Here is a 22,283-nt window from a genome sequence, read left to right as displayed (position 1 = left end):
AATGTGCGCAATTAATACTGGAAGGCTATTCAGGAAATGGTTTACAAATAACTTTAAATATTGGAAGTATTGCAACCACAGCAAACCAGTATTACTGCAAACACTTTCTTGTTGTGGTACAGTTTTTTTACATGTAAATGTACAAATTTACAAATATATGTAATTTTATATAATATTTCCTTTCAATTTACAAAAAAAAATACAGCTTAGGTTAAAAAAATTAGTAAATTGAATTATACGTTAATTTTTGATTTTGGCAATGACCTGTTGAAACAATCGAGCATCATGCGTGCAGCTCTTAGTTATTTCTCCAAAGAAAAATGAAACAAGAAACAATTTATTGAGTTATATATATATATTAAACCACGTTGTCTTTGTCGAATTATTAATTTACTCCTTGCAGGTGGATGGTGCTGGCTTGATCAATATTCACTTCAAGCACCTGACTCTTTTGCAGTCTGAATTTATATAAATTGACCTCGCTGCCTGATGCAGACGATCGAACTGAGGAGCATCTGCAGTGTTAGATATAATTCATCGAACCAAAATCAAGCAGGTGCACCACTGGTTCAGTTCAGAGGATACGAGGACTGTAGAGGACACCAGTAGCCGCGGGAGGTTTGGGGAATGTCTGGGAGCTCGCAGGAGGAGGTGACACCCACCTGCCTGCTTCAACTCGTTGGGGATGATGCACCGCACGAAGTGAGGCTGGGTGCTCCTCAGCGTCGTCATCAAGTTGTTCAGCTGCTCCTGTGGGGCGACAGTTCACGAAGGCGTGAGTGTTGTCGTCACACTCATCAACAATAACCTGTTCTCTTGAAGCCGGGTCGCTTACAGCAGAACAGGTGAAATGCTTCAGTTTTTTTTTTCATCTTACAGACAAATCGTATTTTTAACGTATGCCACCCATTTCGACAAGAACTATTTATACAAAAAAAAATTAGCTACTTTGTTAACTACATAAACACACTGGCACAAGTTTTTTTTAAAAAAACTTCAAACAACGATTTGACTAGTTATGCTTTTAATGATTTGTTTAGATGACATTTTTTTAAAGCGAAATGTTAAGTAAAATATTAGTAGTGCCTTATAAATGATATACGGAACACACAAAACTGTTCGCAAACAAGCGATTCTGTTAGTGCGAAGCTATTTCAGATAAACGCAATAAGTAGTAAAACAATTTTTCAGTTATGAATTGTATTCAAATAGGGCAACTTCTTATTTAGCTCACCCAACGGCAATAAAACAGCGGTAAAAGCGCCATCAGAACGATATATTTTGGCTACTTACGATGCGTATATCTGACGTTAGTAAATGCCAGAAGAGAAAGGTTAACAGGTTAATGATTTGAATTGCTGAGGCGAATATTTGCATTTTCAAACAGAAGATGGTCTGCTTCTAGAGTGGCGGGGTTTGTAACAGTTTATTTTTATAAACGTTATTCAAAGATTGAGATTTTTTTATCGTTAAAGATTAAAATAAATTTTCCGGAAAAAAAGATTTGGTTTTGTATTTTTAAATTGTAAATCCTGCTTGAATTCTGTCTTCAGACGACATTTGTTGCAGTTGACGGAAGTCAAAATTCAAGTTCAGGGAACGAGGGATAATAAAAACTGTTTTGTGAAAGTTTTTGCACGGTGATCTGAGCGGCTGGGTCCGGGACCGGACAGTAGCAACGCGGCACCCCAGCAGCAGGCCAACAGAGCGTCTACTCCAACCCTCGATCCGTCCGCAGGATGTGGTAGGAATTGGTTTGTCAGCGGCGGCGTCCGTCGCACAGTCCAGTCCAGTCTTCCACGGACGGCCCGGCAACTACAAACACAACCGGCTGGTGTGTGCCGTCATCTAGGCACCTTGCACTCGGCCTTCCCTCGTCGTGTCGGCAAAGTGTGACTTTTCATCCCCCCTTACCGGCCGCGCCAAAACCACACCCGCACGGGATCGATCTCCCGTGCTTCCAAGCAACATGCACCGACGTCACTGTTCAAGTTGAAAACCGATCGCGTGGAGCGAAACTGCCGTCCAACACCTTGTCGACACGAGTGTTTCGTAATCTTCCGAGCCAATTGTAAATTTTTTTTTCTAATTTTGGGGTGGAGGGGGGAAATAATTAAAAGCCCGCATTTCGTTCAGGAATGACGCCACACGTCCCAACCTTGCGCCGAGCAGAGTCCACATCTGTGTCGAACTTGTCATGGAGCACGTCGCGTGGGGCGAACCGCCTCGTCATATGCGCGCGCAGAAGAATTTTAAAGCCCGACCCAGGTCGGCGAGGAACTAGCGTTCTCCGCCCCAAGTCCCCGGTGGTTCTGGTTGGCGGAGCGCGGGAGGACTGCGCGCGGGTCAAAGATGTGTCTGTTCGTGTCGGCGCGAGCGAGTTCGACATTTCAGCGAAGGCTGGGCGTCTCGTCCGAGGAGGGTCGGGGTGCCGCGAGGGTGCTAACCTTGTAGGACGACGACACGGTGGCGAAACCACCACCCTTCTTTCCTCGGCCACCTGGAGCAACACAAACAACATGACAACAGCGAGTCGGGGCGAGGGGAGAGACGGCGTACAAGAGCGCGACAACCACATCGCAGATGCAGAGAAGGAAAGCTTAGCTTGCTGCAGCGACGCGGGTCCGCCTGGGGAGAGTGCCTTGGTCCCGGCGAGGAGACCTGGTTCTCGCTCGTTCAGCCGCGACACGCCTACTCGCAATGCCCCGCAGCAATGCCTCCCAGAATGCCCGCCCAACAGAGGCCATCAGCGGTAAGTGCGTGGAGTACCTCACAGCTCGCACATCTAGCGAATGAACCCGTTAGCTGTTGACAAGCCGTAACATCTTTTATGACAAACCAAACCTGAGCGTAGTTTCTTAAATTCCTCATGCCTTCGTCTGTTATCAGACACATATTTGAATTGCTGCTAGAAATATAAAATATTTCCTTCAGAGCTAGGAAATAAGGAAACATTTTTGATTTCGCCCGAAAACCTTCCTTAAACTCAAGTTCGCTTACGGAAATTCTTTATACAATGTTATTTTTTAACTTAATTGTCTACGGAAGTTTTGATGACCAAAGAAAAGTTGTAACTTTAAGTATTTTTAATTTAAATATTTTTATTCTTTTGATTTTCCTAGTGTTTTTTTTGGAATGTCGAATGGACAAGATTCGCTAAAAATCACCTCACAATGGAACTCCTTTTTTTTTTACAAACGATTCTAGTTCTGGTAACCAATAACTACAATCTCCCCAGGCTAACAGCAGAAATAACAACTGGATTGTTGGTTAAGGTGAGACGTGATGGCGAGGAAGGACTTTGGTTAAGGCATGTTCGGGTTAAGCAGTGTCCTGTTCTGCTCAGCTATTTACCCGATGAATGGTTGACACGGTCATGAATCCTGAACCCTTGTGTCTCTTGGTAGAAGCTGCAAATGACGTCAGAACCCAGTACAATTACTCAGGGTAGCACTGCAGATCACACGGCTTTAGGAGTGGACTGGCCTTTGTGCATACGAGCTCAGACCTCAGCTGTAATTAAGGTAAAGCTTCATATTTGTTTTATCACACGCGTTATTCAGTACTTTAGCAGTGTACATTATTATATCAAATATGTGCACATGCGTATACCAGTCCACTTATAAAGCAACACATTTCTGTAGAAATTTAGAGGCGTTTGATTATCACACAGATAGATTTTTGGTTTTAAAACACAGGCTAACTCTTCCATGAATTTGACCTAATGATTATGTTTACTGAGAATAAAGTTAGAATATATGATCGTGGAAAATATATATAAAAAATTGAATAATTTACTTAGTGCTCTAGCCACCAAAGTCTCCTTTCAATGATAAATTATTAGATCGGGATAATATAATTTAAAAATACAATTGTATACGTGTATTTAAATTTTAGAATATTATTAGCAAATTATTGTAATATAAGCCTAAACTTCTGTTTATTTACGGATTATGGCTACATTAACATTTTCCAACACAAGCTTAAATTTTTATGTACATAATTTACAACTTCTTGGTAAACTTTACTTAACGTTAGTCGTGCATCATGTATAAAAAATTGAAAAAAATTCAGCCATGTAAGGATTTAAGGAAAAGGACTAAACATCAAATAATTTTGAGAGTATCAGTAAGTCAACTTAAAAATATTTAAAAAATGTTTATCAGTTAAAATATAGAAAACAAAAATGATATAAGTTTGTAATCATAGATAACGCACTTACATTTATTACATACATTTTTTTATAAAATTTGTACATAGTAAATTATATACTTAATTTATGTTAATAGTGAAATGATTTAACAATTTACTACTATTGGAGATTATCAAACACCGGAGGTATTATCTTGACATTTAGTTAATTTAAGTGTATTTTAACTGCGGGACAACTACTATTATTAATGAATCAATGGGTCGACTGGGTCAATCTGTTTAAAAGGACATTAAAATGTTCTATGCAGGACTTTAAATAAATATTGTTGAAAACGTTATTTAGTTTCCACATTATTCCTCTTGCTTGTCCTTCCCATTTATCCACGCTTACGCCGCGTTACCAAAACTACATTGAGTAATATGAGACTTTTTATTCACGGCGGAGAGTATCTGAAAACGCTGCGTTTTGTAAACCGGGACGCCAAAACCGCAGCTGCTAATGGCGTTCGCGAACGCAAACGTCTGAATGCATGCAGCCAAATACTGCAATAGGGGCGATACGGGAAACTGGTAAGAAATGCGCGAGACAAGTGATGCCGGCAAACCTGGCGGCGCGTGGAGTGTACATACATACTTTTTTTTTAAGTGCGTGAAACTATGTAGTTTGCAGTAGTGGCCTCAAATGCATTGGTGGCTAATACCGGACAGCTCCCAGAATTTTGTGTAAAAACCTGACATTGTTTTTCACGTCAGTCCGACAGATGGCAAACGGCGTGCCCAGTATGAACCACGTATCTGTTTAATACACGAGGTACCAACTTTATGACAATTATGGAAATTTTTTTTAATTTTTAGAAGTTAGTAATGTTTGAAACCTGGTAATATTATAGGTGTATAAATTTGACAATTCATCTGTAAAATAAATTTGTAATTACACCTCTTGCCGCCAGGTTTTTTTTCACACTCTCGCCTTTGTTGTTGGTCTCTAGTGTATGTGGTGGCGTCTAGCGGCGTGGAGTGTAAAATATCTGGAAAGCAAGGGAAGCCTACGATTCACTCGTCCTTCTGGACATACCCGAATACTCACGTTGGCAAGCCTTCTTTCAACAGACGAGAGAGCCAAACACCCGATCGTGCATCTTCGGTTTTTTTTGGTTCATTGTAAATAAATATACAACTCATGATAACTAATGGTCAATTAGGTTAGGTTAGCTACATTATAAATACTTTAAAACATTGTGGACGGTTGATTTGGTTAGGATAGCTACATTAAAGATACTGTGAAATCATGTAAACGGTTTCCCCCAAATATATACACCTGTTGTGGTACGGAAGAAAAAAAAGCGAGCACGAACTTCGGGGTTGGCTCTCTCGTCTGTGAAAAAAAAAGGCTCGCCAACGTGAGTATTCGGGTATGTCCAGAAGGACGAGTTGAATCGTAGGCTTCCCGGAAAGCAATGCGGTGAATTGGGAAGCCTACAACTCACGTAGTTTCGGTTCCCTGCAAGAATTTCCGAAGATTTCCGAAGTTTTGCGTTTTGGTATTAACGCCACTTCAGCCGCTAAATCAGAAGTTTCCAATGAAAACAAGCATGTTGTGACTGACCTAACCTAACCTAACCTTTCGATTTTTTTAATTTCAATTTTTGAGAGTAATCCGAAGTTGCACGAACGTGGTAGGGAACCGAAACAACGTGAGTTGTAGGCTACCGGCGGTGAATTGTCTCGCGCTTCTTCGCCGACGCCAGCTGGCCAGAGAGTTTCACGCGTGCTGCCGCGTTCTGCGGTGTTCGGACGGCCTCTGAGGGCCCGGCGTACCTTTGGCGGCGGGGTCGACGGCGGCCGACTGGCCCGGGTGGTCGGCGAAGATCTCGCACAGCAGCGCGTTGCTCGACTTCTTGAACTGGTCGACGACCGTGTCGTTGAGCGGGTCCTTGTTCTTCTCCAGCCAGCCGGTGATGTTGTAGGACACCTGCGGGCAGGGCGCCGGGCGCGTCAGCGAGACAAACCTCTTCTTCGCCGAGGGTGGGGGAACCCGGGGACTACACGATCCGACAGTCGGGACTGCCGCCGTGGTTGTGCGAGGACGACGGACCGATCAGTTGGAACTGACGGAACCAGGGCCGCGACTAGGGGGGGGGGGGGGGAGGAGGTCCAGCGGGGCATACGTCCCGGGCGCAAAGCTGTGGGGGGCGCCGAAATCGCTTGCATTGTAATTCCTTCCTACTACAACTGGTAACCGGTAAAAAGTTTTTTTTTTTTAACTTGCATGCCAGGAATGTCTAATCTGATTTACAATATAACGTTTCAACATAGCACCATTTTTCCGTGGGAGAACCCCCGGACCACCCGCTTTATTGGTGTGGTATGTGCAAAAAAAGAGGGGGGACGGGCGGGCATGAATCCATTCATGCCCCGGGTGCCAGAGACTATAGTTGCGGCCCTGGACGGAACTTATGGCTTTCCGTCAATTCGGACTGTGGGTTCAAAAACACTCAATTTTTGGTATGCGAACACTGTGGTTTTAAATCTAAAAGGACTTACAGACTTTGAGATGGATTTTATAAGTATAATTCATGTTCGATTTGCAGTGTTTGTTTTAAATTTCATTTTTTTTCCAGCTGGAGATCATGATTTAACATCATTCCTAATAATGATAAAAAAAAATCAGAAAAAGATAAGAGAAAGTACGAGAGAATAAACCGCCAAAAGAGGTGCCAAAATGTGCCAGTAACTGATGCGTGTACAGGGTGCAGGAAAAGGCATTTCTTCATTTCAGATAATACCTGCATCGTTAATATTCTCATTTATTATCTCTTATTGAATAAAAAAAATTCTAATACTTTATCTCTCTCTATATATATACCTAATAAGCAAGAAGTTTTACTTCTGTCACGCGTGTGCCCCACTCACATACTTGTTTTTTTTTTAATATAATATAAATGTGCCCATAAAATTCTCAAATACGTGTTTGAAAGATTTTATGATAAAGATAAAAAATTTGATGAACAATATATTTGAGTTAATTTTATATATTCAACCTCTCCACATGTGTGTTTGAGGAGTGCATGTACGTGCCACCGACTATGGAGTTCTCTGAATGATTATCACTTAAGGAACATTTGTGACACAGGAATTGTTAATATTCTATTGATATCACCTTGAACGATTTAACTTTCAAACAGAAGCTATAATAAACACACAAAAATATATTTATATTTAACACAAAACCCTGAAAATCTCAGGTTTAATAGGCTTTTTGGAAACCCAATTTTTTTATCGATTTACGAATAATATAAAAAATAAAGGCCTCATACAAACGTTTTATTAAAAAAAAACTGTATAATACACATTAAATTCACTTTGTTTAGGCTGATATTGAAGTATTACTTGGCCTTTAAGGTTTTTAAAAACAATTAAATGAACACTTATTTAATTGATAAAACACTTTTTATTTATCGCAACGCTCAATTTGGGAAATTAACACGCCCAACTAGAATATTATTTTTAGAACGTGTTTTTTTTTAATTTTAATTTATTTAGCAGTTGATTTATGATTTTCTTGTTGGCGTGGACAAAATATTTAATTTATGTGTGTATAAATTTTGTAGTGTTGCGACAGCATTGTAATATTTCAAAACAACAAGTATTGTCACGTGTCTGAAAAGAATCGGGAATATTGTGAGGAGCATTTGGAGAGGCAACAACCCACGTCTGAATAGGCCCAAGTGTTGTATTACGGATGAATATAATTCGTGAGAAAAGGAGCCAAAATTTTAAAGGCATTGAAATGTAGGGTACGACTCAGCGTCTACACGTGAGTCGAACTCACCGTGCCGGCGTAATGGGCGATGGCGAAGTGCGCCGCCGGGTTGCCGGGCTTGGGCGGCTTGGGCTTCTGGAAGTTGGGCGACTTGCCCAGGTGGTTCGACATCAGCTTGTCCTCGAAGGTCTTGTCCGTGGCCTTGGGGAACATAGACTCTTCCTCCAGGATCGACAGGATGCCCATGGGCTGCGGAATTGACGGACCACGCCCGATTACACACTCCGCCGGCGGGGGTCGCGCCGACACACAACCACACACAGTGAGAAGAACTGACCTGACAGAATTTGCGACACGCAAGACGGTACGAAATCGACTCTTTTTTTTCTAGGCTTCTGAATTGCGGTCACGTCCATGAAATAGATACGTCGACGTTTAAGCAGTCCTTGTTCCAGCGATCCTTCAGGGCTCGTAACAACTGTAATTCGCGCTTGAGGATAACTGCAACAACGTATGCCGAAACGTCGGGAACATAATTTTCTTGGACGTGGCCTCAACTTAGAAGCCAAAGGGAGAGATTGTGATTCTCGCCACGCAAGTCTTCGTTGTATAAATAACGAGACGTAGTTATTTTTTTTAAAGCAGTGATGTTGTCGGCATTCCGTGCGTGAGATCTGCGTACCTACATCTGCTAGCCAGCAAACAGACGCCACTACGGAAACATTCGACCATTTTTACGTTTGTTTGTGGGTACTTTAAATCCCTCTGCCGATTGAGAACCTCACCGATAGTGAAATACGCACTGGGGTTCGTTTTCTAAGCGCTAAAGACGTGACAACGGCTTAGAATTCATCGTCAGATCAATGAAGTGTGTCGAGAAAACATTCATATAACGACGAAAACGTAAAGCGCCTGTTATCTTTCACTTATTTTATGGTCAACTTTCTGCGACAAACCTTCAGAAATGACAGGAGGTCATCCACTTTGTTCCTCATAATGAAAATAATTCGTGTGGCCATCTTTAAAAGCTTTAACCCATTTCCGTACAATTCCATCGGTCATAACGTTTTCTACATACACTTCACTGATATGACGATGAATTTCAGCCGCTCTCACGTCTTCAGCGCCAAGAAAACTAATCACAGCGCGTGAATCTCAACCAGCGGAGGCATTTTAAAAACTCACAAAAAAGGAAAAAAAAAAACAGTCGAATATTTCTGTAACGGCATCTGTGGCTGGTCAACAGACATAGGTACATAGCCCGTACGCGTAGAATGCCGATCGCAGCACTGCAGTTGCATAATTTCAAAACGATACTTACTAAAAAAAAAAGGGCATTGTTTAATACCGAGGTAAGTAAGATGTTTTGAATTTTGAATGTAGACTATGAAGGAATTGACTGTAGACATACAAGTTAAAAAAACATTGTGTGGACTAGTATCTTGATAACAGTATACACTAGAAACTAATAATGGAATACAAATAATTTAAATGTTATACACAATAAAAAATATTTTTTTTTTAAAGTGAATTTAACAAATTTTAAAATAACCTGCTTGAATGTATATATTTCAATGAAATAAATTCGAACATTGTGAGGAAACAAGTTTTAGTATTTATAAACTTGAAGTCCATTGACAGCTATAAATTTAATTTTTTTCAAAATATTAGTATAAAAGTACTTACTATTTTAATTGAATTTTTCTTTCCTAGAAAGAGATTATACATCGAAATAAAGCAAAAATTAGTAGGCTAATATATTTAAGAGCCACCAACTATAATTTTGAATAACTATATTAAACCATTTTTTTGATAAATTAAAAAAAATATTAATTTACAGCAAATATAGTTTTAAAATTCAGTTTTTCAAACTACTAAAAGGGCAAAATTATATTTAACTACAGATACACCTTAATGCTACTTTATACTGGATTACGCTAACTACAGCACTATGCCTGAGTAGGTATACTTACTTGGATGACCAGGAAATTAAAAATATTTACCTAATATATAACTTACCGTTTTGAATTCACAAGGAAAATGTTCTTGATTTTTTTTAATCAGATGTACAAATGACCCGGCATTACTTACCATGAACCATGGACGATGGATATGCATCGGTGTCGTGAAGAAAAACACGTATGACGCAGGCAGCAACAAAAAATGTTACTAAACACAAAGACAGGCGCAGACATACAGTACGCAGGCAGCAGGCAAAGTTGGCTTGAGGAACTTATCTCGAAAGAAATGGAAACGGATACCAAAAAGGATTCGTAAGCATTAATTCAAGGTCACAATTTTTATTTTTGAGCAAAAAAAAAAAGGTTGCTCAAGTAAAATAAGTAAAATAAAGTATCTTTCCAATTCTCTATCAATATACTTTTGAAGAAAAAATTGTGCTGTAGAGTTTCAAAATGCGACAAAATTTCTAGAATGAAACGTACAAAAAAAAAAAAAACTAACTAATAGGAATTTCGAATGAATACTATGCGTTGACCATTATTCGATTTTATTTCAGAATTAATTATTTTTCACTAATTCCTTATGTTTTGACTTATATTATCATAAATATCTTGCAAAATATTACTTAACACAGAAAAAAATATTTTCATCATCAGGGAATCTAAATAACTAACCTAATTATTAACTGTTTTTAGTCGAATTAATAAGATGAAAAACAGAAACGCACTTAAAAATAATTGTGTTTCTTGCAGAGTGAAAACTAAGCGTATTTATGTAATGATAATTGAACATATCAGCTTATAGAATGATTAGTTTTTATAAAAGAAAATATTTCAAAAAAGGCATTATAATTCTGGCAAATATTTTTAAAACTGTCAAAAGTGAATTTAAAAGATGTATAAATCAATGATAGTTATTAATCTATTACTGTTTTATTGAATTGTTTCATAATTTGATTGATCCAAAAAAGTTAAACACGTGGGCATTAATTAGTAGCATATTATTTGAGATACTACGCAAGCAAAGACTTAAAGAAGCAATATTTTACTTTTGCGTAACCCATAGCTTACACAGCGGATATCAGTTTCTGCATAGGTGAATTGCTTTACCTTTAGTCCAACTCAGCTTTGAACAAATAGCAAAGATTTTATTCGCTGCCAATACTCAGTTAATCTGTGAATTAACTTAAATACTACTCGGTATTTTGAGTTACTGTTACAATTGTCTACACATAATTTCCAAAGTTACAATGTTAAACAGGTACACCATTGTGGGTAAAGCTAACATTTCATCCGATTGAAACTAAAATAAATATTGACAAATATAAATAAACAATTTTCACTTTTTTGTGAAAATAATAATAGTACTTCTAAGAGAGATACGTATGTAGAGTACAAAACGGTTTTTAAGTTCTTTTCCCACAACGTTTATTGCACTGTAATATATTCAACGATCTTGTTAATATCGACCATATATGTTTTACGTATTAATTTTTATAGTACTACAACGTGGTTTACAATCTTACGTAACATGCGCGTAAATTGTCAGCACTTTCGCAATACGTCGTTTTACACATTTTCCATGTTTGCAAGCTGTTAAGTCTACAGCACTTGTCAGAGTACACTCTGAATACTTTAAGGTGCCTTCAGCATACAGCGTTATTGAGTGTGGGCTGAGCGTTTGCGCGTTAAGCATTACTGCAGAGTCACTGAGACGTCTACCTTTTCTATCAGGTTAATGGTTGCTTGAAGGTCCATCCCGAAATCTATGAAAGTCCAGGGAATTCCTTCTCTCTCGTATTCTTCTTGCTCGAGAATAAACATGTGGTGATTGAAATACTGTTGAAGTTTCTCGTTCGTGAAATTGACACAAAGCTGGTTAAACCCATTCACCTGTTTCCACCGAAGGATAATCGCATGAATAAAATGAAATGGCACACATGTAGGAATATCTAGGCAACTCACAAAATACTGCATGCAAGACACTGATCCGCTCTTCAATCTGCAACGTAGGAAAAAAGAGAATTGTTGCGTTATTAGCAGGAAATCAAGTCCTAAAAAATATTAAATATTTGTTTCTAGTGAAAAGTTCTACATTGTAATACATCGTTGAATTCTTCATGCAAAATTTGACATCACAGAATAAATTCTTACGAACACTGGAGCGTGGAAGGAAGAAGTCAAAGTTTAGTAAATTCCGAAGGTGAAACAAAATCATAAACATGGGTTAGTTACACACAATGGATGCAAAAATAGTACAAAATACACCTGCACCGAAAGTTACAACTTCATCCTGAGGATCTACTCAGGTACTGTATTTATTTTTAAATACAGACGTCTATGCTGCAGTCGTAACTTTTACCTTCGGTGTCTCAAAAGTGTCCCATTTCCTTGAGTCCATTTTATTAAAAAAATCTAAACTCTCACAGGTAACACAGGAACACGATATCGGAAACTTCTTCCATAGGCAGGATATCCTCACTATATGAATATTTAAATCGGAAAAATACGAGGTTAAACGAGAAAAAAACAAAGGACTTGTTTTTAAACTGTATAATTTTACAATATATATTTTGGATTGATAAAAAATTGCGTGGTTTCAATTTAACTGCATCAAAAGTGAGGACAGCTGATATGGAAAGATGTTTAAGGTTTTAAAGGTAGGTTGTTTTTTTGTCCCTGTCTACCTTTTCGATAAGATCAATGCAAGCCTGAAGGTCCATGCCAAAATCAATGAAGGTCCACTCTATTCCTTCTCTTTGGTACTCCTCTTGCTCCAGCACAAACATGTGATGGTTGAAGAACTGTTGGAGCTTCTCATTGGTGAAGTTGATGCACAATTGCTCGAAACCGTTGAACTACGATAAGGGGAGGTCACAGACCGTTAGTAAGGAAATTTTAGGATTTGTAAGTCACTTGTTGGTGCGGGCATTCCATTCGGATTCGAGGCAGGAACACATATCAAATAACATGAACAAACAAGTGTTTAAACATAGAGTTACAAGATGCAGGTGTAAAGGTGCTAGAAAAAAAAGGATTCAAGATCACACAGAAATGTAGCTCTCATGTTGGTATGCCGATATGATAATTACAGTCAACAATTCTAATGTAATATTTTTTTAAAATGTAATATATAAGAAATTTACGTCATATTGACATAAATTTACAAAAAAAAAAAAATTTGTATGCTGTATTGTATTGATGCAACAGAATTTTCAGCTTGTGTATGAAGCATTTATTGACTGTTATTATCTTATGGCATTGCAAATCAAGATAGAATAGCTCTCCCATATGTCTCAAACCACAGGAGGCAAGCATCACTTCAGTAAAGTCATTTCAAACTCTGGAAAAGATTAAAAAAGAAAGTAAAAATCAGTGCAAATTCAGGCAAAACACAGGGAAAAAAACACAGACACTCTTGGATTTTGATCAGTTCAGGTGTATGTACTGCAAATTACTGTTATTAATGGTACATGTTTTCATAAAAATCAGTTTACCTTCTCGACCATGTCAATGCAAGCTTTCAGATTTGCCCCAAAATCAATGTTCTCCCAGACGATTCCCTCTTCCTCGTAAAGTTGTTGTTCAAGCACAAACATGTGGTGGTTGAAGAAGTGCTGCAGTTTCTCATTGATGAAGTTAATACAAAGTTGCTCGAAGCCATTTTTCTGTGCCCAAAATTGTGTGTGTGAAATGAAGTAAATATGCATGCCTTCAAAACAATTAAAATGAGGTCTGGAGTTTTTGGGCCAGAAATAATTTCAGACGAGCCAGATTAAAAAAAATTAAAATAAGATAATCTTTTGATAATGGTAGGATGCATTTGTGAACAATGCAAGATTTTGGCAATCTCCCTGAAAAGCTATTTTTTTTAATGACTGAGGAATTTATCGTTAAATTGGTGCTAAGCAACATGGTAAGTAACAGGAAGTGTGGAAACTAATATTCTATTCCCAGATAAATACTTCTACTCCAAAATTATTTTTACTTTGTGGAGTTACTATGTGATTTAAGAATGTTCAAATTTGTTTAGAGTATGTTGGTACACAGGTTTTGAATTAATAAACTTGGATGTCATGCTCGTAATAAATTTGAATACAATTCATGCAGGTATATTGTACTTACATACTTCAGGAAAACTTATAAAATTTTATAAATGATGCATATGTATATACTGTATCTTATGTATATACATAGTATCCTAACAAAGACACGTACTGTACCGAAACTTAAAGGATATTTCTCATGCTATACTGTGCGGAACATACGGCCCAAGTCGAAAACCAAGCTTCTTCACATTTTACATAATGTGCTCGAAGTGACTTGGGGCCTTGTATGTTCCAACCAGTGGCTGGAATTATGTATCTGCTTAGCATGTATAAAAAGGGTTTCATGGTCAAAACGGGGTTCTACCTTCTCGATAAGTTCAATGCAAGCTGCCAAGTCCATGCCAAAGTCAATGAAGGACCATTCAATGCCTTCCCTCTTGTACTCTTCTTGTTCCAACACAAACATGTGGTGGTTGAAGAACTGCTGCAGTTTCTCATTGGTGAAGTTAATACAGAGTTGCTCAAACCCGTTGAACTGTTTGCGGGTTTAGAAAGGCAAAGGAAAGGTCAAACAACAACATTTCACCAAACGACAAAGGGAATGCATTCAAAGGTTAAAAAAAAATTACGTAGATACTCTTGTCTTGTGAGGCAGCTAACATGGAATAAAAGTAGGGAGAACAATCAACTGTAAATATTACCACATTACAGATATCGTGGAACTTTGTACGAAGGCGATCCAATGCCTTTACAGAAGGACAGTTAGTACGATAACTCGTTTGGCTGCAAAGTAATTTGCGAGAGGAGAAGTTACAAGGACTGATACAAATAAAATGGATATAAATGCTTCACTGTAAAGAAAGAGTAATACAAAGACAAAACTAACTACGATAAAATCATTCGGGATCATCACAAACAGGTTGCCTGAAAAAAAAAGTAATACACTTTCAATTATGTCACAATTATAGTTTGTCTTGAAGGAATCACTCTCACTGTCGCGGCAACTCCTGCGATATGCGTGAGAAATAAATGTTTAATAGTCATACAGGAAGGCTCCATGCTTCATGCTGAAATACTTACTTTTCTTATATATTACAAAATACATCAATATAAGTGCTAGTTTACATGTGTGGAGCGTTTCTAATTACTGGTATAATTTATGGTACTAAAGAAATCTAGCAGAATTCACAACTGTCTACAAAATAATTTTGCGATAATAATCTCGACTGAAATTTTTTTGGGACTATTTTAACATTTATTGTCGAATAACCATTTCAAAACTATAAAATTACACTAGCAAAGGGTTTCAAAGTTAAGTTGTAAAACAAAATAGAGTCTAAGGAATAACGATTATACGTTTGTACGATATAAATCAAAGGGAGCAAATCATGCTGAAGGTAATACAGGTACTATTGTGTTTTTTTGTTCCAACACATACATGTGGTGGTTGAGAAACTTTTTAGTTTTCCATTGATGTTATCAATGACTGGGCCAGACCCGCTGAACTTTCTACGGGTTTAGATGAAGGTAAAGGTCTATCCCAACGGTAATAATATCAACGAAATAAATGGTAAGGAAATGCATTCACGATCTACAGAACATGGAGACTTAGTGCATGGATCCTCATGTCTTGTGAGGTAGCTTCATTGCTTTCTTAAACCAAGGAAGGCCGAACTTTGAAATACAAAGTTCTGACATAAAAGGAAGAGCTAAAGTTAATGGCAGAATATAATTTGGCTGTAAAAAAGAACATTAAAGGAGAGGGCAACATTTATGTTCGTCGGGAAAGGTGAAACGGAAATAAACAATTCACTGTAGAGAAGTACAGTACAAATTTATGTAAGGTACCTGTGCCTAATACAGCCCACTTAAGGTTCAAGATTTAATGCCTCTCAGGCGGCTAACACATATAGATAAAAAAAGGACGATCACGTGGCACTAGTCTATTGTGATCCAATGCGGATAAAAGTGTTTACAACAAAATGACAGCTTGTGGGCTATACAGATAACTGGGCCATATTTGGTACAGTTAACTTACTGTAAACATTTTCAGGATCTACACTTGCGGGTGAACTGGAAAGAAAACAATATGAGAGCACTGGTATGTCACAATTTACATTTTGATCTCTAGATATCCACTCTCAACATCACAGCATCCTCTGCGTTATGTGTGAGATGATAATATTAGTAATGAAGGAAATTGCATGCCTCATGCTGTAGAGCTTGCTTCAGTTCTTACTCATTGGGTTAGTTGGAGATAAACACCTTTTTATATTCATCCCAAAATAGTTTTCCGAATAAAGATAAATTCCTGATCCAATGCAATGCTATGACGACAAGTTGACTGTGAAATTCCGCTAGAGATGGGTTCTAGTGTTCCTTTTAGTACCGAATGACTTTCTAAGGGATTCAAGTTCTACCTTCTCGATAAGTTCAATGCAAGCAAGCAAGTCCATGCCGAAGTCAATGAAGGCCCAGACAATGCCTTCCTTCTTGTACTCTTCTTGTTCCAACACAAACATGTGGTGGTTGAAGAACTGCTGCAGTTTCTCATTGGTGAAGTTAATACAGAGTTGTTCAAAGCCATTGTACTACAAACATTAACATGCGCCCAAAATGGTTATACATACTGTAAACTTCGAGGTTAAGTACAATGAATTACCATTAGTAAATAATTACATGTTATACTTTGAATTAGTTCAATTTTGAAAGAAATGCTTAGGCACTAGTTTATCTGAAACTATTAGAACACTAGCTGTAAAATGGAAATCTAAAATTAAATAGTTACATAAAATTCTAAACACGCATTGACTATTTTTTTAAAATGATACATTATGACATTGAAACAACTGTGATATATTTCTAAGAAGTTTGTTTTACTTTTAAATTATAAGTAGCAAAATTATCTTCTGTATGTGAATAGAATTGTAAAACCGAAACGAACATTTATGTATTCCCTATCGAAAAATAATAAAGCACCACTATAACTACACCACTATATATTTGATAATTGAATAAACATAGTGCAAGAAAAAATGCTCTTAGTTACCAACTAAAAACCCCACGATATATTCCAGAAATATAGCTTCAGTCTAATTATTACTTTTTATCAATTAAGATAAGCGTGCAGAATTTTATGTGTTGGTTAAAAAGCAAATTTTACGAAAGTCTATTACAAATTGGGTTAAGTACGTAAAATCATACACTAATTGATGTATAATTATACTGGTTAGCATCAAAATACATCTTTGTATCTCGTTAAACTTCTCAGGAAGAAGAACTCGTTCATTTTATTACATCTCTGAAAAAAATCTCATTTGTCTGGAATCCTTGATTTAAATATGTGATGCATGTCTGGTTTAAGGTCTGTCCCAGACTCTCCTCAGCAACATGAAAACAAAACACAGAAACAAACAACACAGTAAAGTTTTGGCTTTAGATTAATTCTTATATTATTGCACATTACAATGACTCCAACCTGGGGTAGAAAGTAAATGAATTAGCAAATAACGTATTTGTATAATCTACAAAAATATAACTGAGAATCTTTGAACCTGTTATTGCTAAAAAAAACTGTTTTTCAAAGCATGATATTTAAACTTTAATAAAAATGAAGCTTTCTAAGCAATATGATTTACTTAGTTTCACATTGAAAGGCATAGTAATTATTCAATTTTATTGTAAGTGAAATTAAATTGAAACAGAGTGATTTACTCTAGATTTTGACAATCTCACAACGTACTATTGGAGCAAGCATTCTTAGAGTGGTGTTCCAGATAGACCCAATAATGTGCTTGGTTCATATCAAGTTGTATGAAATCTCAACTGTATTCCAGAACGTGAAAATTCAAGTCAATGGGTGGCTTACGAAATACAGACTTCCATCCGCCTCAAATTTAATGAATCAGACATATAAAGTTTCTTATAAACGAAATTCACTTGTCGGAATATATTTTATATTTTTATGTATAGATACATTCTTAATGTTTTGGAGATGTAATACTGCAAGATTTCTCATACATTTCCAAGTTAGCAGCAAGCCAGAGAGAATCGTCGAGATCCATTCGGAAAGAAAATTAATTTTCAGAGATGATAAAGTTCTGAAACTATTTAAATATACATACATATATACGCTGATAATCAAATTTAATTAAGAAGAAGCAGCTTAAATTGCGCATGATTAATTTTTTTCCAGATATATGTGGAAAAATACATACTTATAAATAAAACAATGAAACATTGGATTCTTGTTAACACGCTTTTTTTTTAGCCCGGTCATACCAATCAAATTTTTATTATTATAATATATATTTTTTTAAATTTCCCGCGTCTAACTTCGCCTTGGACAGGGCGATGATCGGCGCGTTCCGCGGTGAAAAGAGAGACAAGGAACTGCGGCTCGCAGCTGGGAGTTCTGGAACACCACTCAGGGGGAGGGGGGGGGGCGGAGCCTCCAGCAGCTGCAAGGAGGGGACCGGGGAGAAGGACTCACGTCGAAGATCTCGAAGCCTGCGATGTCCAGCACACCGATGAAGTGCTGCCTCTTCTGCTTCGTGTCCAGGGTCTCGTTACACTTCTTCACCAGCCACTTGAACAGCCTGTCGAACATGCCCTTGGCCATGGCGCCCACGGAGTACGACACCTGCGGAACCACATACGACCGAGCGTACACAAACTGCAGCGCAACTAACTGGCCGGCTAAAGTAAATTAAATATCACGAGCAAAGAAACTCCATCCCATGAACCCATATATATATATATATATATATATATAAATTGGTTGTCTGTAAAGTCGGTTTACGGACGATAGTTTAACGTGACAACGTCATAACAAAACATTGATGAAATGATTGCATACTTTTATGAATAAAATTGAATCATTTTTATTTTAATAATACAAGAATAAATACTTGAAATTATACTAGTAATCAGATTTTTAAAATGCAAGAATAATTAACCTTTACTGCCGAAATTGTTGTTGTAATAAGCAATGAAAACCACATTAACTTTTCACTTCACTTTATAAACAGTCGACGAAACAGTTCACGTGTAGATGCAAGTTGTGTGCTGCCGCTGTCTTTCTTCTCCTCGGACGCATAGGCCAATCGAGTGGAAGAGAGATAGATGCGGCGCAAGCGTACAATGAGCGTAACGGGACACAGCGTAACGGGACCATGTGCGTAATGGGATACTTTTTCGTGCGTGCAGCCGGCGTTCATCTATTTATTAGACTTTGTCACGTCAAAAAAAAGATAGTAGAGCTCCGCGGCAGACGAGACGCGCGCGCCGACCCACCTGGTCCTTGTTCCTGCCCTGCGTCACGAACTCGTTGCCGACCTTGATCCTGGGCTTGAGCAGGTTCTTGTAGAGGTCCTCGTGGGACGTTCCCAGCAGCTTGGCCACGCGCTCACCTTCCTGCGGCGGGGGCAGAACACGTCCAAGTGAGGCTCTCGCCCGGGCAGAGGAACACACACGAGGTCCGAGAAATACCAACGGAACAAGGTTTCCTGCTAAAGTATGCGTAACACTGGAAATCAACCAGGACAGGACTTGGGTTTAAAAAGCCCACCACACCCACCGGCAGCAAAAAAAACCTGAATGTTCACAACTTCAACCAGCTGTTGCCACGGAAGACATTCCAAGAAAACTATCGCGCGATGGAATTGTCCTCGGAAGGTCTTCCGTGGCAGCTGGTATGGATGGTTCTAAGGAACAACCCGAGGACAATCGGAAAGTTTTTTTTTATTTTTAAAGTTGGATTCGAATCAGAAAACAAACATCAAAATGTCCTCGAATTCGAATATAAACTTAAGAGAAAAAATAGAAAACATTTATTATAATATATTTTTTCTTAAAAACTTCATATTCCCACAAATAATTCTTGCACGTGGTATTTAACGGGATACAAAATATTTTAAACACAAATTAAAAATTTATTTATTTTTTCACCAAAAACGCTGCTGCAAATGAAACAGATTTTGTATATATATATATATATATATATATATATATATATATATATATATATTTTAACTTGAACGACAAATTTCCATACACAATTTCATCCCCTATTTAAGCCCTTTTGGTGGGTAAATTGTAAAAAAAAAATTTTATTCTTAGAGCTCTTGTGCCAAATTCTCATGCTTCTGGACACACTGGTTTATGCTGTTGTCGGTGTGAAGAATTTCGCGAAGCAGACCAAACAAACATTTGTTTTACATTTTGACGGAGAAGTAGTGACGGGAGCAGTGCAGTAACTCACCGCCATGCCGTCCGCCTCGGCCTGCTCCTCGCGACCCCTCTGCTTGAACTTCATGCCGCCCATGTGCATGACGGCCGCCGTGATCTTGTAGATGTCGTCCTTCTCCTGCTGCGTGAAGCCCAGCACGTCGAAGGCTTGCTGCTCGCAACACACGCGCACACGGCTCGGTCAGGAACTATTCCCTTACACCCTTAAAAACCATTTTCCCTCCGTAAATTTACGAAGAACTAAGGACGTGACCAGCCGATGGCCTGGGAAGGGGGGGGGGGGGGCAAGTTGTGGGAAGAGTATGTATTTTTTTTGCATTTGGCTACATTTGTTGAATCTCTAGGGCTCTAGGGGGGAGGGGGGGCAACTGCCCCCCTTCACCCCCCCATCCTGACGACGCTCTTGGCAACTACGCCTACAAATCATCCGGGAACCTTCGTACATTTTACGGGTACTAAGTGTCTCGGCTTTCAGCACGAATCCGTGAAACTAAGATCCTTAGTACATTCACGGGTACTAAGTGTATCGCCTTTCAGCACGGATCCGTGAAACTGAGATTCTTCGTACATTCACGCGTACTAAGCGTATCGGCTTTCGGCATGAATCCGTGAAACTAAGATTCTTCGTACGTTCACGGGTACTAAGTGTCCCGGCTTTCAGCATTAATCCGTGAAACTAAGATTCTTCGTACATTCACGGGTACTAAGTGTATCGGCTTTCAGCATTAATCCGTGAAACTAAGATTTTTCGTACATTCACGGGTAGGTACTAAGTGTATCGGCTTTCGGAATGAATCCGTGAAACTAAGATTTGCATACTATCAAAACAGTACAAAAATATATTATTAAGACTCTTGCAAAAAAACACTATTTTATTTCGTCTACATGTGTTCTTACTATAAAATCAAAATACTGCGGTTTTTTATACGAAGACCCAGCTATCTTACACGACGTTTATTCCATGTTGATTTTTCGTTGAAAAAACCGTAAATTTACTGTGATTTCTAATAGTGTGTGGACCCCGACAGAATATTTCGTGTCGACAGCAAAAATAATTCTGCGGAGTTCATGAAATTCCTTATTCAACGTCAGCAAAGGTTTGGCGTCACTGAGAATTCTTTTTTTTTTTTTCGAGACCACTAAGAAATTTTACGTCACCACAAAAAAATATTTATTAGGGTCGATTTTGAGACACTAATTTGCAACATCGATTGTTTAATAAAATAATTTTGATAATGTTTGCATTATTTCGTGACGGAAGCGTAACTGGAATAATGAATTTTTCGTAAATTCTTGAGTTTTGTGTTCAGTATATGTTAATATATTTTTTCAGCGAAACAACAATATTTTAAAAATAGACACTGAAATTTTTTCCATGTACAAGAAATATAGAGCGTCCCACTCTTAGAGTGCAGTGTGCAAGTAAATGGGTGATTTCTCTATCTTCCTAACACAAGCCGACTGCCGTAAGCGCTGTCCTTGTTTATGCGCGCGCTGTTGCTAATTGTAATAGGTATTTGAAATTTAAATTATTGGGTAAGGTTTTTTTAAATTTTTTATGAATTCGCAACAATGACTGTGTGTGTGATTATTTATTTTTTAAAGTTAAAATGAGGAGATTTATTACAGATTATTAGCGTGATGGTAGGCATAGGCCTAAAACATTATAAATCGCTGAAATTGTTACTTAAAATGATTTCCGTGCACTCAGAATTCCAAAGAAGTACATCCATCTGAACTTCTTCGTAACGTGGTGGAGATATGGCAACAGTGCGCGCCATAAGCCGTGTACTACCATCTAATGGTGAGACGGTCTATAACAAGATCAATACCAATAAGCGAGTAAACTGTCGTTCAGTAACAAATTGTGTTTTCGGTACGAATGAAATACTTGCATTTAAATTGACGGTTTTTGCACGCAAGAGGTTATTAAGAACATCATTTACCACGTATGGTGTAAATTACAACCATCAATATATTAGCATTCGATTCAGAGTTTATGTAAATATTTTGTTCAATGACTAGACAATGTTCAGCAAAGTTTATATGTTAGTATTTTTAACTAACTTTGATCTATAAATACTCACAAATTCACAAATACATCATAAA

The 22,283-nt window shown here is 38.0% G+C and overlaps 1 protein-coding gene across 50 annotated transcripts in view; it reads right to left on the bottom strand.

Moving 5' to 3' along the window:
• LOC134532697 (myosin heavy chain, muscle) overlaps window positions 1–22,283 on the bottom strand; it is a 113,709-nt gene that overhangs the window by 55,849 nt on the left and 35,577 nt on the right. For 16 of the 50 annotated variants that reach the window (XM_063369415.1, XM_063369424.1, XM_063369441.1 and 13 more), the window contains exons 11-18: window positions 20,188–20,325; window positions 19,221–19,340; window positions 18,418–18,567; window positions 14,290–14,460; window positions 7,985–8,164; window positions 5,971–6,124; window positions 2,448–2,500; window positions 663–750 (exon numbers count right to left, since the gene is read on the bottom strand). In XM_063369415.1, the coding sequence (XP_063225485.1) occupies window positions 663–750; window positions 2,448–2,500; window positions 5,971–6,124; window positions 7,985–8,164; window positions 14,290–14,460; window positions 18,418–18,567; window positions 19,221–19,340; window positions 20,188–20,325 (1,054 nt within the window). Of the gene's footprint in view, window positions 1–662; window positions 751–2,447; window positions 2,501–3,354; window positions 3,411–5,970; window positions 6,125–7,984; window positions 8,165–12,563; window positions 12,735–14,289; window positions 14,461–16,345; window positions 16,517–18,417; window positions 18,568–19,220; window positions 19,341–20,187; window positions 20,326–22,283 lie in introns of all 50 variants that reach the window. The other 34 variants (XM_063369453.1, XM_063369456.1, XM_063369452.1 and 31 more) reach the window with 5 other exon arrangements.

This window comes from Bacillus rossius, chromosome 6 (assembly GCF_032445375.1).
Source record: "Bacillus rossius redtenbacheri isolate Brsri chromosome 6, Brsri_v3, whole genome shotgun sequence".
Taxonomy (NCBI): domain Eukaryota; kingdom Metazoa; phylum Arthropoda; class Insecta; order Phasmatodea; family Bacillidae; genus Bacillus; species Bacillus rossius.
The sequence above is the reverse complement of the archived record's forward strand: the minus strand, read 5'-3'. Positions and strand labels throughout refer to the sequence as shown.